At 42.8% G+C, this 13,076-nt stretch overlaps 1 protein-coding gene across 1 annotated transcript in view; it reads right to left on the reverse strand.

The window, feature by feature from the left end:
* Positions 1–7,718: 7,718 nt before the first annotated feature.
* Positions 7,719–13,076, reverse strand: part of E2F6 (E2F transcription factor 6) — a 31,674-nt gene continuing 26,316 nt past the window's right edge. The window contains exons 4-6 of the mRNA XM_012648895.1: positions 12,796–12,910; positions 10,134–10,278; positions 7,719–8,943 (exon numbers count right to left, since the gene is read on the reverse strand). Of these exons, the coding sequence (XP_012504349.1) occupies positions 8,897–8,943; positions 10,134–10,278; positions 12,796–12,910 (307 nt within the window). The 3' untranslated portion in view covers positions 7,719–8,896. The remainder of the gene's footprint in view (positions 8,944–10,133; positions 10,279–12,795; positions 12,911–13,076) is intronic.

Raw genomic sequence — 13,076 nt, forward strand, 5'->3', positions numbered from 1 at the left:
TACCTTAAAAATAAGTACTTAAAAATATCAACTCGTTTAATCCTTATATAACAACCCTATGTATTTGATTACTCTTTTGAGCACATAGTAGATACATCTTCTTTTTATCTTATCAATCCAGAGCCAAACCATGAACACAAACCACCTTGGTGCTTTGAAGCAATTCTAAACCACTTTTTGAAATTTAACCAAAGTTTTAAAAAGCAAAACATCCTTGTCAATAACTTCAATATAATCTATACATTTTCTAAAATGGCCGAACCAGAAACTAAAAATAATCTCGTTTCCTTGCACTAGTCACTTCTCCCCTCAAGCCACTCTCCACACTAAGGGAGAAATCTGACATTTACCGAATGCTTACTTTAAGCCAGACCCTGTCTCCCCTCCTCACCCACCCCCCAACCCCTAGCACTTTAAACAGGTGGTAAACCCCAGGCTCGGAGAGGTTAAGCAAAGGCTTATAGTCTTAATGCTGGAAGATCAAGCCCTAACAGTCCTTGATCACCTAGATGGCGAGACCTTGTTTATCTTTGTGTATCTTTGTGTTACAAAACGTGCAACATATATTTGTTGTATGAATGAACAGATTCCAATCTTCCTGACTCTAAGTTTAACACTCTTTCACTACATCAGTCTGCAGCTGTCTCTCTAAAATACGATTCTGACCACACCACTGACCTGTTAAATAACCACCACCACCACCACACCCGCCTTATCTTATAGGAAGTGGAGAGTTCTGGAAGCTCTAGCACTGTGTTTTTCACACTGCAGCTTGTGACTGATTAGGTCTCTACATTGTTGTGTTTTATTTACTTATTTATTTTAATAAAATAGAGACGGGGTCTCGCTCTTGCTCAGGCTGGTCTCAAACTCCTGAGCTCAAGGGATCCTCCTGCCTCCGCCTCCCAGAGCGCCTGGCCTACATTGCTACGTTTTAAATGAAATGGAATAAATAGTATACTGCAGGGAAGTTAGATAACTGTTGTGGGAAACATTTGCATGTGCAGCGGAAACGATGTCTTTCTCGCCGTGGGTCACAGTCGCAAGTTTGAAAACCACTACTCTAGCACACGGAGTCCCTCCCAGCACACTTTGCTTCTTCTTTGCCTCTGTGCATATTGTCTCCTCACCTGGTCTTCCCCTTTCTCCTCCTGGGGGGATTTCTAGTCATCCTTCAAGTTCTACTTTAAACGCATCAGTCACTCCATTCTCACTCCTACTTTCCTCTGTCGGGCATCTGATCCCACTGCACGGGAGGTGGGTTTTGTTTGCTGGTATCATCTCAACTGCAATTGAAGGCAGGGAATATACCGCATTTATTTCTGTCTCTCGAGTGCCCATAACAGAGCTTGGTCTACAGAAGGGACTCTAAAAGCTTCATTATTTTAGACAGCCCTGCAATTACTCTTTATTGGACATAAAATTTAATACTTAATATGTCTTACAATTTCCAACTATTGTTACATTCAGCTTTTTAAAAGCAACATCATCCCTATGTTACTAAAGCTTAAAAATAATGAAAAGTTTGAAGATAACCCACACCCAGGGACTGACTCTGGGTCTGTTCTGACTGAGGTCAGCGCTGTGCAACGCAGCTGCGATGCCACGTGCTCTTCGTTTGTCCCTGCTCCCAGTATGGACGGTCTCATTTAAATCCGGGGAAGATTTCAGAAGACTCATGCACTTTTTACTGTAAAGAAACAGCAATGCATCAAAGAGGCTTATTAACTCCTGGGAGAATAAAACGGAATACAAAGATGAATAAAACTTATACTTTTTGATTCAGATTAAATTTTTATCTTTATAAATCAATTGATTATAGGCAACAATGGAGACTTACAGGAACCAAACCCATACAACTTGGGATAAATCTGAAAATAATTTTGCCCCATCGATTTTGCTGTGTTCTTTAGTTTTCCCGCTGCCTTTGGGGACACCTAGAATTCTAGAAGAAATATAACTTGGTTACTAATGACATGTAGGGTGGATGGTTTTCTTTGCTTTCCGCCTACACGGCAACGTAGGTGCTGTGCTGCATGACTGAAATGCTACAGAAATGTTCGGGAACGCTTCCCGGCCTCAACCACACAGCCCCTTCATCTGTGAGCGGCGTAGTTCTGTGTTGAAACACGCTCAGCTTAAAGACCAGTGGGCTTGCATTCTTGGCACAAAAATTCAGGACAGTATAAACATTTGAAGTTGCCACCTTTATAGATACCACTGCCGAGTTTGAAAAAGACTGTAAGGTTTTAACTCCTCTCACCACAGGTTCAGGCTATAAATACAGGAGAACTAGGTGATGCTTTTTCCTCGGCACATGCACTGACAACAGTCGCAAAGAGAATGCAAGGTAACCTTGGGGATGAAGCAGCCATAAATCGCTCCAGCAAAGTCTTGCACTAATTTCAATAAAGGAGAATGGAGATGAGGGAGATGAGAAAGATAGCTGTACTTCTGGTGAGGCTGATTTGTATCTATACAGTTCAAATCATGTGACAAAACATACCATCTAAGGAACAACTCATTTCCCAGTTATCGACTTGGATGCTGTCTCTCAAAAATAAAATAAAATAAATAAAATAATATAAAATAAAATTTTAAAACAACAAAAAATAAAGGCAATGCTATTATCTAGCAGCATCTGCTTAACTGAAAGCAATCTGAATAATTCTCTGCTAGTTGGCAATCATTACATAAATTTGTGTCAGACTCCCATTACACTAGTAGTGAGCAAATGGATTCACAGAATCGCTTTTTATTGAGTGACTAATATTCCAATTTTGTCCATCACAAGCAACGGACAGCCGTTCCAAGAGTGCCAAAGGTATTTATGACACTGGTTTGGCGTGAAGCTGTTTTGATTGCATTACTATTTTACTTACTGACCTGTAGCAGAGATTGCTAGTTGTCCCCAAGCATATTAGGCAGGATAGGCTGGGTTATGTTGCAGTAACAAGTTAACTTTAAATGAATTTCAATGGTTCAACACATTTCTTGTTGCACGTAGATGGGCAGAGGCTCGATTCCACACAGTCTCTCAGGGACTTAGGGCAAGGGAGGCTCCAGAGTCTTGCAGTTGCATCATCTGGAACCTGTGGCGTTCTTGGCTGCTGTGGCAGGGAAAAGCTACTGGAGACTGTAGTTTTTTCCCATGTCACTTCCCCTCATAGCCAACTGGCTAGAACTAGTCGTGTGGTCTCACTAGTTCAGTCTTCCAGTGCCCAGAAGGAGAGGAGAACCAGATCTTGGTAAACACACAAGTATCTGTCATACCCTGTATCTGTTCTTCCCTTCTTCAATAGCAATGGAATCCCTGGCTGTTAGCTGGCTACATGACTTCCCCTCACCTCAAAAGATTACATTTCTAACTCTAAGTGTCTCAGCTGTGATCATGGGATGTTAGTTAAGGTGAGGTCACAACTTGCTGTAAGTGTCCTTAAGGAGAGAAGTGTACCCTTTTTCTCTTTCTCCATCCTTCCTGCTGGCTAGTATGCAGACATATGGCTGGGCTCCAGCAGCTCCCCTGGATTTGAAAGTGACCTTGGGAATGGAAACCAAGCATGAACAGCTACCTGGAAGGAACTTTGGTTCCTGACCTCTTGGGGAGCAACCAACTCTGAACTCTCTCCAGACTTCCTATATGTAAGAGAGAAATAAATTTCCTATCTTGTTTAAGCCACAATTATTCTTTTTCTATTACTTACAGCTGAATTTAATCCATACTCATATGGGGCCCCAATGCAAAGTCTGTTAATGACTTCTGTTTCCAGTAAGTAATATCCCTCTTGTCCTTCCATGTTCAGAATCAACCAATAGACATAGAAGTCTGAAACAGAGGTCAAAATCTCCCTGCTGTTTCTAATAAAGCTGATTGGAGATGTGGCCTTAGATCGGTGGACAAAAGGGCTTGTTAACACTTCACTCCTGAACTGGGCAGATTAGCTGCCACTGTAACTGACATAACTTTGGTTTTGCAACCTCAACACTATTGACACTTTGGACTGGATAACCGTTGTGTGGGTTCATCTTGTGATCATGTTTAGCAGCGTCTCCATCCTTCATCCCTAGATGCTGGTAGCACTCCAGTCACAATGAGCAAAATTGTCTCCAGACATTGCCAAATGTCCCCTGGAGAACAAAATATCCCCCAGTCGAGAACAATGGGCATAACTGACCAACCGCAGAGCCCCCTCTTGGGAGTGTATTTCCATAGCAGGAAATCCCCAAAGACGGGAAACCCAGAAGGGACTGAACCTTTAGCGTCCAGTTCCTTTTTCCGAACGCACAGACGCCACCCCCTTTTCTTTTCAAGAGGTGAATGAGGGAAAGGGAGAGGCCAAGAGCGATACTCTCACCAACATTTCTCTACAGGGGAACCCCAGTTCTTGTGAAAACGCTCCTCTTTTGTTCCAGTGAGTCACTTTTCCCTACAGCCTATAATTTCACAAACATTAACTAAAAATGTGAATGTCTGGTTGGGTCCAACTACTTGTACTGGAAGTGAAGAATGCGCACTAGAAAGCCTCAAAGAGCAAGATTTAAGCCATTGGGGTCAAGCTACATTTTCTTTTTTTACAGTAGCTGGCCACTGCATTAGGTCCATTTGTTTATCCTCAGAGTCGCCGTGGGTGTTGGGAGAAAGAGAGTATATTGCTTGTGAGTGTGTGTGTGTGTGTGCGTGCACGCGCGCGCACGCACCTCCTGAGACCAAGACCTACGAACCCTTCAGCTCTCTCAAGAGGAGGAGGATTGCCCCATACTTACCAGCCCTTGGGTGTATTATAAGCTTGTATAACAGTTCTCAAACTTTCTGGTCTCAGGATCTCTTTAAACTCTAAAAAATTGCAGACCCCCAAAAGCTTTTGTTCACATGTATTCCATCAACTGGTATTTAAGGTACTGCAAATGAAAACAAAATTATATTTATTAATTCATCGAAAAATAATAAACATTACATGTTAAATAATGTATTTTGATGAAAAATAACTACATTTTCTAAGACAAAAACAATTAGCAAGGAAGGGCATTATTTTGCATTTTCACAAATGTCTTTAATGTCTGGTGGAATAGAAGACACATGAATTTTCGTTATCCGCTTCTGCATTCTTTCTGTTGTGATATGTTCTTTTTGTTTAAGTATGTAAAAATCCCGCCTCGGTTGGCACATGGAAGGTTTTAGTAGTCTTTCCATATTCTGGAGGACATCCCTCCCTGATGCTACATCAAAACTTGACAAGCGGTAGTTTCTTTAAGGTCAGCTGCAGCCCTGTGCCCCCGGGAACCTCGCCTTGGAGACCTCTGGTCTGGGGCCTCTCCTCTGACCCCGAGGACGCCCACCGCCCAGGCCACACTCTTTTCCTCACTTCTCCCATTGCCACTTCTTCACATCTTGTCCCCCTTTTTTCTTTCCCTCTCCTGTCACCTGTTTTTCGCTTTCTCTACCTTCTCTCAGCAGATGTCCTCTTGCTGCGGAGCCCCCACCTACCGTCCTCCAAAGGACAGGCTGAAAGCCCCAAACATCGTCCCTTCCCCACTCGACTACAGCAGCAATGGGGCCTAAGGCCGACAAGGTGCCAGGTCTGTCTTCAGTGGTCAGAGAAGCTACAAGAGCAGAAGATAAAGCCAGAAGGCACTACCTTCATCTCAGCTGACACCTGGCAGGGCTGGGCAGGGCCGCTGGAGCGTGGGCTAAGCCAATCGTTGATGGAATTCAAGAGCCAATTACACTGAATTACTTTTATTTTGATTTTCATTTTTAATTGTTAAATAATCAAGTGGCAGATTCCTGAGATTGTGAGACACAACTTAACACTCACATACGAAAGAGAAAGCCCCTCAAGGCTTCATTGGCACCATCATTCACTTGTTGACCTTGGGCATCCAACTCCATGCCAGTGTCCCTGGGGCCAAAATGGGTCAAAAGGGAGGGACGAAAAGGGTCATAACTCTCTCAAGTTTAAAGGCTCCCTCTGGACAACAGCGCAAAAGTGTTCATCTTTTGCTGAGGTGAGGGACAATTAGATGTGCTGTAACTTTTCACAAAATGCAAAATAAACAGAATAATATTTTTTCAGTGCAAATTCAGTCTGTTGTTTTGTGTTTTTGAAAAGTCAGGGTTTTTTTTTGTTTTTATATTCTTGGGAGTTGGCTTGAACGTAGTCAAGTCACTTATCAACCAGCAAAGACTTACCGAGCACTACACAAATATGGGAAATACACACGTTAGATATGGTCCCTACACTTCGACAGCAGGTAATGCCAGTTGGGAAAACCCAGCAACTGAAGAGGATAAATGATGGCTACCAAGTGCTGTGCCCAAGTTGTATGCGGGATGGGAGTTAGGTGGAGGGAAGGTGTGAGCCAGGTGCAGAATCTGAAACACAGAGAAGAGGAAGATGATTCCAGGAAGGAGGATAAGAGCAAAGGCTGAAAGCTGGGAAAGTGCAATGTGCATCGCAGGCACAGTGAGAAGACCCGTCTGGTTTGGGCTGAAGACCTGCAAGGCAAGTAGCAAGACCAGGCCGAGAGCGAGGCTGAGGCTGGCCCGCAGGCCTTCCACAGCAGGAGTCTGGACCCCGCCTGCAGGACACGTGGGGCCACTCACGGTTTCTGAAGGAAAGCAGCAGACGTGACCGTCAGCAGTAGTGCACGTATGGAGAGAGGAGGCAGTGGGGTGCGACGGAGCGAGGACGCGCTCGGAAATGAGCGCATGGGACGCTTCGTCTGGCGCTTTTAAAAAGAAGAGACCAAACACCGGAAGATGGACTGACTCGAGAGAGACTTCATTTATATAACACATCTACAATTTACAAAGGATTTTGCTTACATGATCTCGTTTTATCTTCAGAACAATTTGTAAAGTAGAACATTGTCACATTTCACAAGGAACTGCTGCTCAGAAATGATGCTATCGCCTTTGGCAAAGCCTTTTTGTTGGTTTTTGGGACACTCCCTTCTCTAGGTTTTTTTTCCCTCTTATTCCTTTTCAGGAAAGGCTTTTTCTTCTGTATGTCCCCTTAAATATAGATTAAATGTAGATGCTCCTGGGCCTCTCTTCTCCTGCTCTGCTCATTAGATAACCTCACCTGTTCTCAGGGTTTAAAGCATTACATATACACCGACAACTGCCAAATCTGCTACAGAGTTCAGATCTTTCTTCTGAACACCTGACCTACATATACAGTTACCCATCTAAATTTCTTCTATCAAGCATGTCCAAAATGTAACTGATTTTCGCCCTACACTTGCTGTTTCTCCTGTATTCCCTGTTCTGTCACACCATTATCACTGACCAGGCGAATGGCCCCTGTGGCTTTTCTTTGGCTAATTTCAAATAACTTTATATATAAAACAGAGGGAGTAAAGGGGAAGCCTTGAGGCTGACCATTCAGAGAGGAGCACTGTCAGCAGTCCCTGGGCATAGAGAAATAAGCCAGCAGGGACTGCGGCGGGAGGAGCAGGCACTCCACAGAAGGAAGGGACTGGTGACAGCCACTGGAGCTCAGAGGTATGTGCGTGCTGAACACTCAGCAGTGTTTTTAATACTTTGATTTCAGATACCTAGTTTAAATCCTTCTATACATGATCTGAATTTTAAGTTGCTTCAAATCTTTCTTTAAAAGCAAAGAGGTTTAAAATATGAATTCAAGTGGTACAAGAATCTTGTATGATAGACAAGGCAGGTATTATTAGTCTAATTTTACAATTCACTCACCCACTCACTGATTTGTTTAAACATTTATTAAGCACTTTTTCTGGGCCAGGCACGGTGCAAGGTGCTGGGATATAACAATGATTATGACAAGGTCCCTCAAGGAGCTCACAGTCTAATGGTAAACTACAGAGTAAACTGAGGCACAGAGTGGTAAATGACTTACCCAATGAGGTAGAAATAGCTAGGTATGTGGAAATGTGGGACTAGAGCTGGAGAGAGGGCAGGGTACAACTTGTGGTAAGTAAAACCCCTCTGATTGAAGAGCAAGGCTGCGTACAGAAACATTACAAAAATCTGCTTGCAAAAACCTTAAAATAGTTCCCAATTTTCACCATGATTGAACTCATGTCTGACAATGAAAACACTATTATCTGATGGCATTTCTAGACTTGCCCCCGGAGCCTTGGGGCATGCCACCAATCTGCTGGGACATACAACTCCGTAGACAGCTTGAAATCAAGATGCATCCAATACCGATTTCGGCATGGGGAATCATATTAAAACACTTTAATTAACTCCATGAACGTAAATGTATAGCACATTTATGATACTTCTACATGTAGAAGTTTGGAAAAACTCTCCTCTAACCCTCATCCAGAGGATTCTAATAAGTTACAGATACCAAGGAAATTAGAGAATTTGTTACTTTCCATATATACATTATTTTGGCTGTACAAGGGTGAAAAATGTCACTTAGACATATTTCATAAGTACTCTAAACATTATACAGATATATACACAAAGACATCACATTTAGATTTGTGTGTACACCTACCCAATGTACAACAGCTAACTGCAAACATGACCAGTGTAAGGCAATTTCTTTTGTGATATACAATACAATCCTTGAAGCAAAGGGTAGCGTCCGCAAAGAACATCTATCTCAGGCCTGACCATCTGTTTTCATAACACTCTTTGTGATGAAGTTATTTCAGGTGTCAAGATGTCTATTTCGCTGACAAAAAGCAGTGAATAATTATAAAAAGTTGTTTTCAAATGTGGAAACCATAATTATCTAAGTAGTGAACTACTCAAAGACACTACCGGCATTAATGCTGCTGCTAACGAGGAGAGCACTGCAGGGATGAGTTATTGCTCTGAGAATCAGACTGATGCAACATCCATCCTCCCATGTAGGATGTTCCCCAAAAAACTCAATACATGAATTCTTAAATGCTGCTATCAGTTGCTCACTTCAAGCAATTCTTCACTTTGCTGAGGATTTTCTTCTGAAAAAGAACACGAGAGAGAAATTCTCCTAAGTGAAGGACTGAAAGGCAGACGGGTAACAGAACATACAATCCAACTACTTAAAAAAAAAAGTGAAGATCCCTCGTCAAGCTCATGTTAATAGCATAAGGCTAATTTTTTCAGTCTCACAAGAACAAACAGGAACTCAAACTTGTACCTAAAAGCCCCTGTTAGAGAATGTAGAAACCTGTCCCTTATTAGGGCTTTACTGGTTTCCTTTGGAGATGTCATGATTCCCTGATTATTCATTATCCTTGTGTTGCTATCTGTGCATTTGAGGAGACAGCCTCCACTTCTGGTCTTTACAAGTGTTCGCTGCCAGGGATAGAGCTTCCCTATTCAGACTAGCCTGGGATTTTGGAAGGACCAGCTGGTGACCACCCTAGGCAGGCAGACCTTTCTGTGAGCTCCCTAGTTGGCTGGGCCACTGCCTTTGCTCTGATGTCGGTGGGGCTGCTGGCTGGGTTCCGCTGTCTTGTGAGATCACTGCCTGGGCTTCACCGTCCAGTGAGACTACTGCCTGGGCTCTGCTGTCTGGTGGGGTTGCTGGCTGGGTACCACAGCGGCTTCTGCTCAGGCCGGTCACAGGATGTATTCCCCGGCCACACAATTCCACTATTTGGGATCTGCAGTTGGACAAGGCTGCAGGCGGACTCCAAGGTTAGATGGAGCCACTACTCTGGCCAGGCGGGACCAGAGGCTACGCGCCTTAGAAAGGCAAAACTGAGGATTCCTCTTAGTCCTGCAGGAGCCGTAGGGTGGGCTCTTGGCTGAGTGGCTGTTTGACTCCTGGATCAAGTAGGTCTAGCATCTTCCCTTCTCCAAGATGTGCGGTGGTGGGAGTCTCCTGATAGGCAAGGTCACTGGCAGGATTTTGGTGAGTGGAGCTGCTGCTTGACCGAAAGCCTCCCTATTCAGAGCCCGCCGCCAGTGGTACCACCATGGGACCAGACAGAACTAAGACAGAACTAAGTTTAACTATAAAGTCTGTAGAAATATCTAAACTCCAGTAAGAATTACCTTGTAATTCTTGGTTTTTTTTCCTCATGTTTTTGTGGATAAGAAGAGTACAAGTATCTTACGGCCACAATACACATCCATAAAATTATATATACTTAAAATATCATTAGAATCTTAAATTTCCTAATCACAAAGTTGGTATGTTTACCTTCCTCAGGGCGTTCTGGATGTCTGCTCTCAGATGAAGAGATGACACCTTCAGACCTTTTGTGACCCGCGTGACCCTGCTCCACTTCACACAAGTAGACATCGATGGGTCCTTTGGTGCTCCTTATGTGCACTGTGATGGAATCCTGGCAAAGGACACATGAGCCATCAGGATGAATGAAGAATTCATGAAGCATACTTTTCACTCACTAGAACTGTGAAAATTTCAAAGCGCCTTTCTGAAAATTAAATTCTGGTAGTTTCCTTTCTATCATACATTTGAGAAAATCACCTTCTTAGCTGTAGTCACATTAAACCACTGCACAATTCACACAGTTAAGACAGCTGCATGATCCTGCAGTAACAGGGTCACAGCCATCAAGTGGATACCTGTCCACACTCAAGGGCCTGGTTTCCCTGCTCAAGAAGTCGACCCCTTGAAGGAGGCCACACTTGAGAGTTAAAAATCAGTGTTTTGATAACAAAGAACTCTAGACTACCCTATAGTTGCATAGGATAAGGGTGTGTTTGGATTTCCAGACCAATGAAGAGGTATCGAGATAACTGGAAGGGCCATTCATCTGTCCAGGTGAAAGAACTAAGAGGAAAAGATCAAGCCAAAACATGCCTTATGTAATTTAAAACATTAAAAAAAATGAGAATCATAACAAAGGACTATTATTAACTCCTCATGATTTTCACATCCTTTGGCTTATATTTATTTAATCAGGATTTAATTAAAATACTTTTTCCAAAAGGTATCAGGAAATTGAGTGCTTATACTGAGAATTAAGCTAAATTCTTAAGAAATAGTTATAGTTATGATTCCTTTGTTTTGTTAACAGGAAGCTGGTTCAACTGTATGTATCAAACTCTACTCTCTCCCCTTTTACATGGTTAGACCTGGGCTGGACACTACAGACACCACCGCTCCCTCCTGCTCCACATCTCACTGTGCTCTTATAATAGAGCGAGTTCAGTGAGATGCAGCATCTCAGAGGGTCTCAGAACCTCATTTGTCATCCTTGCTATGGCTTCCTGGTTCCACACAGGTGGGCTAGAGAGCATCTGTGCTCAGCTTCTAGAGTGCCAGGTCAGGTCTGGTTTGAACAGTAAACCTTGTGCAATTTAATAGATATTTGGAAACAATAAAAGAAACCAGTATGTTGCTCTGAACTGGCAGCCAGCTGAGGACTTCACATTCCACTAACTCAGGGATCGGCAAACATCTTCTGTAAAGGGTAGGACAGTAAATATTTTTGGCTTTGCAGGCCATACCATCCCTATCACAACCTCTTAAACTCTGCTAATGTAGTGTGAGAGCAGCCAGAGACAGTATCTAAACAAATGGACATGTGGTTGTCTCCCAGTAAAATTATTTACAAAAAGAGCAGGGGGGATTTGACCTAAAGGCCAGTTTGCCAGCTGTCACACCAGGTCCGCAGCTGTCTCCCCAGATCTTTGTGGAGTCAGACTCTACTGAAGCCAGCACGCACACATATCTATTGCTGAGAATGGCTTGTGCGCAGACTTTAAATGGGACACTAAGAGAAGCCTTGAGCATGATTAAAGGCTCAGCCAAGATTTAACAATTACAGTCTGATGCAGCTGATAGCATAGGGAAAAAAACCAAAAAACCATCAGTTGCTGCAGAATGGATTATCATGCCCCGTAGTAAGCATGTGTTGAAGGACTAGCGGCTACTTATTTAAAAATAAGATCCGTGAAACAACTCATATTAAATAAAAACGTTACTTGGATACTTGGAAGGCACCTAAATCCAAATAAAACAACTAGGAAACATCACCAAGAGGTCACAATTTGAGTGTGACAGAGACAAAAGAAAGCTCTTCCTAACTAGATACACTGTCAAGTGTCATGGGGCCTCACTTGGACAGAGGTCTGCTGGGGATAAGAGGAAAGGTCGATGGCGGGAACGCTCTTCACTCGGAGGGGGGCAAATCCCTAGAGCAATGAAGAGGACCTCACTACGAGCACCGATGGCTCTACCAGGCAGTCAGACTCGATGATTTGTCCCAAGAATGGTCACATTCCTTGGTTCTGACTCCATCCTTATCAAGCAACCTTCTGATGACAATTATCTTTCAATACAAACTTTCCTGCAAGGGAAAGAATGTGCTAAGCAACTAGCAGCTGTTAAGAATATTTTCATTTACACAGAAATTTTACTTTTCATTTTAGATTCATAACATAGTGTTCTAGTTTATTCATTAGTCCTTTATGAGTTTGTTAGTAAGTTAATTCCCCAGAGCCTTGGCTGAGATCAGATCTTACTTTTCAAAACAGGCCAATTCTTGGTGATTCCTCTAAGAAGCATTACAGCATACTGGTTAAAAACAAACTTAGAGCACAAACTACCTGGGTTTGAATTCTGGTTCTCTCACTTACTGTGTGATCTTGAGAAAGTTAATTCGTCTTTCTGTGCTCTGGGTTCCCCATCTTTAAGATGATGATAATGATGTCTACTTGATTTGCTGTGTCACTCGAAACATGTTAAAATGTGCAAAGTGCCTTGAATAGTATCAGATACACAGCTAACAGGTACATAACGGCCATTTCGTTACCATGACTGTGACGAGCACAGCCTCAGCAGTTGGGCCACCTCCCTCTTCAAATCTGTTTTAAAATGCAGGGGTACCTACCTCTCTGGGAGCAGGAACATCCAGTCTGGTTTCTTCTGGAGCTTTAACTGCGATAACAATTTGTTCATGGAAGGCTTGAATGCTATGAATATCTTGATATGTTACATATGCTAGTGTAAAAATCAGTCAAGGATCTCCAAGCAGAGTGCTATTTATTAGGGAGAAAATTTACCTCTTATAACTCATTAATGAAAGTGTAATGTTAGAGTATCTTTAGTTTTTATGGGATACAAATTCACAAGGAAAGCAGTAAAAATATATTTCACTGGTAAGTTGCATTA

The sequence above is a fragment of the Propithecus coquereli genome, unplaced genomic scaffold, assembly GCF_000956105.1.
Source record: "Propithecus coquereli isolate 6110/MARCELLA unplaced genomic scaffold, Pcoq_1.0 Scaffold298, whole genome shotgun sequence".
NCBI lineage: Eukaryota > Metazoa > Chordata > Mammalia > Primates > Indriidae > Propithecus > Propithecus coquereli.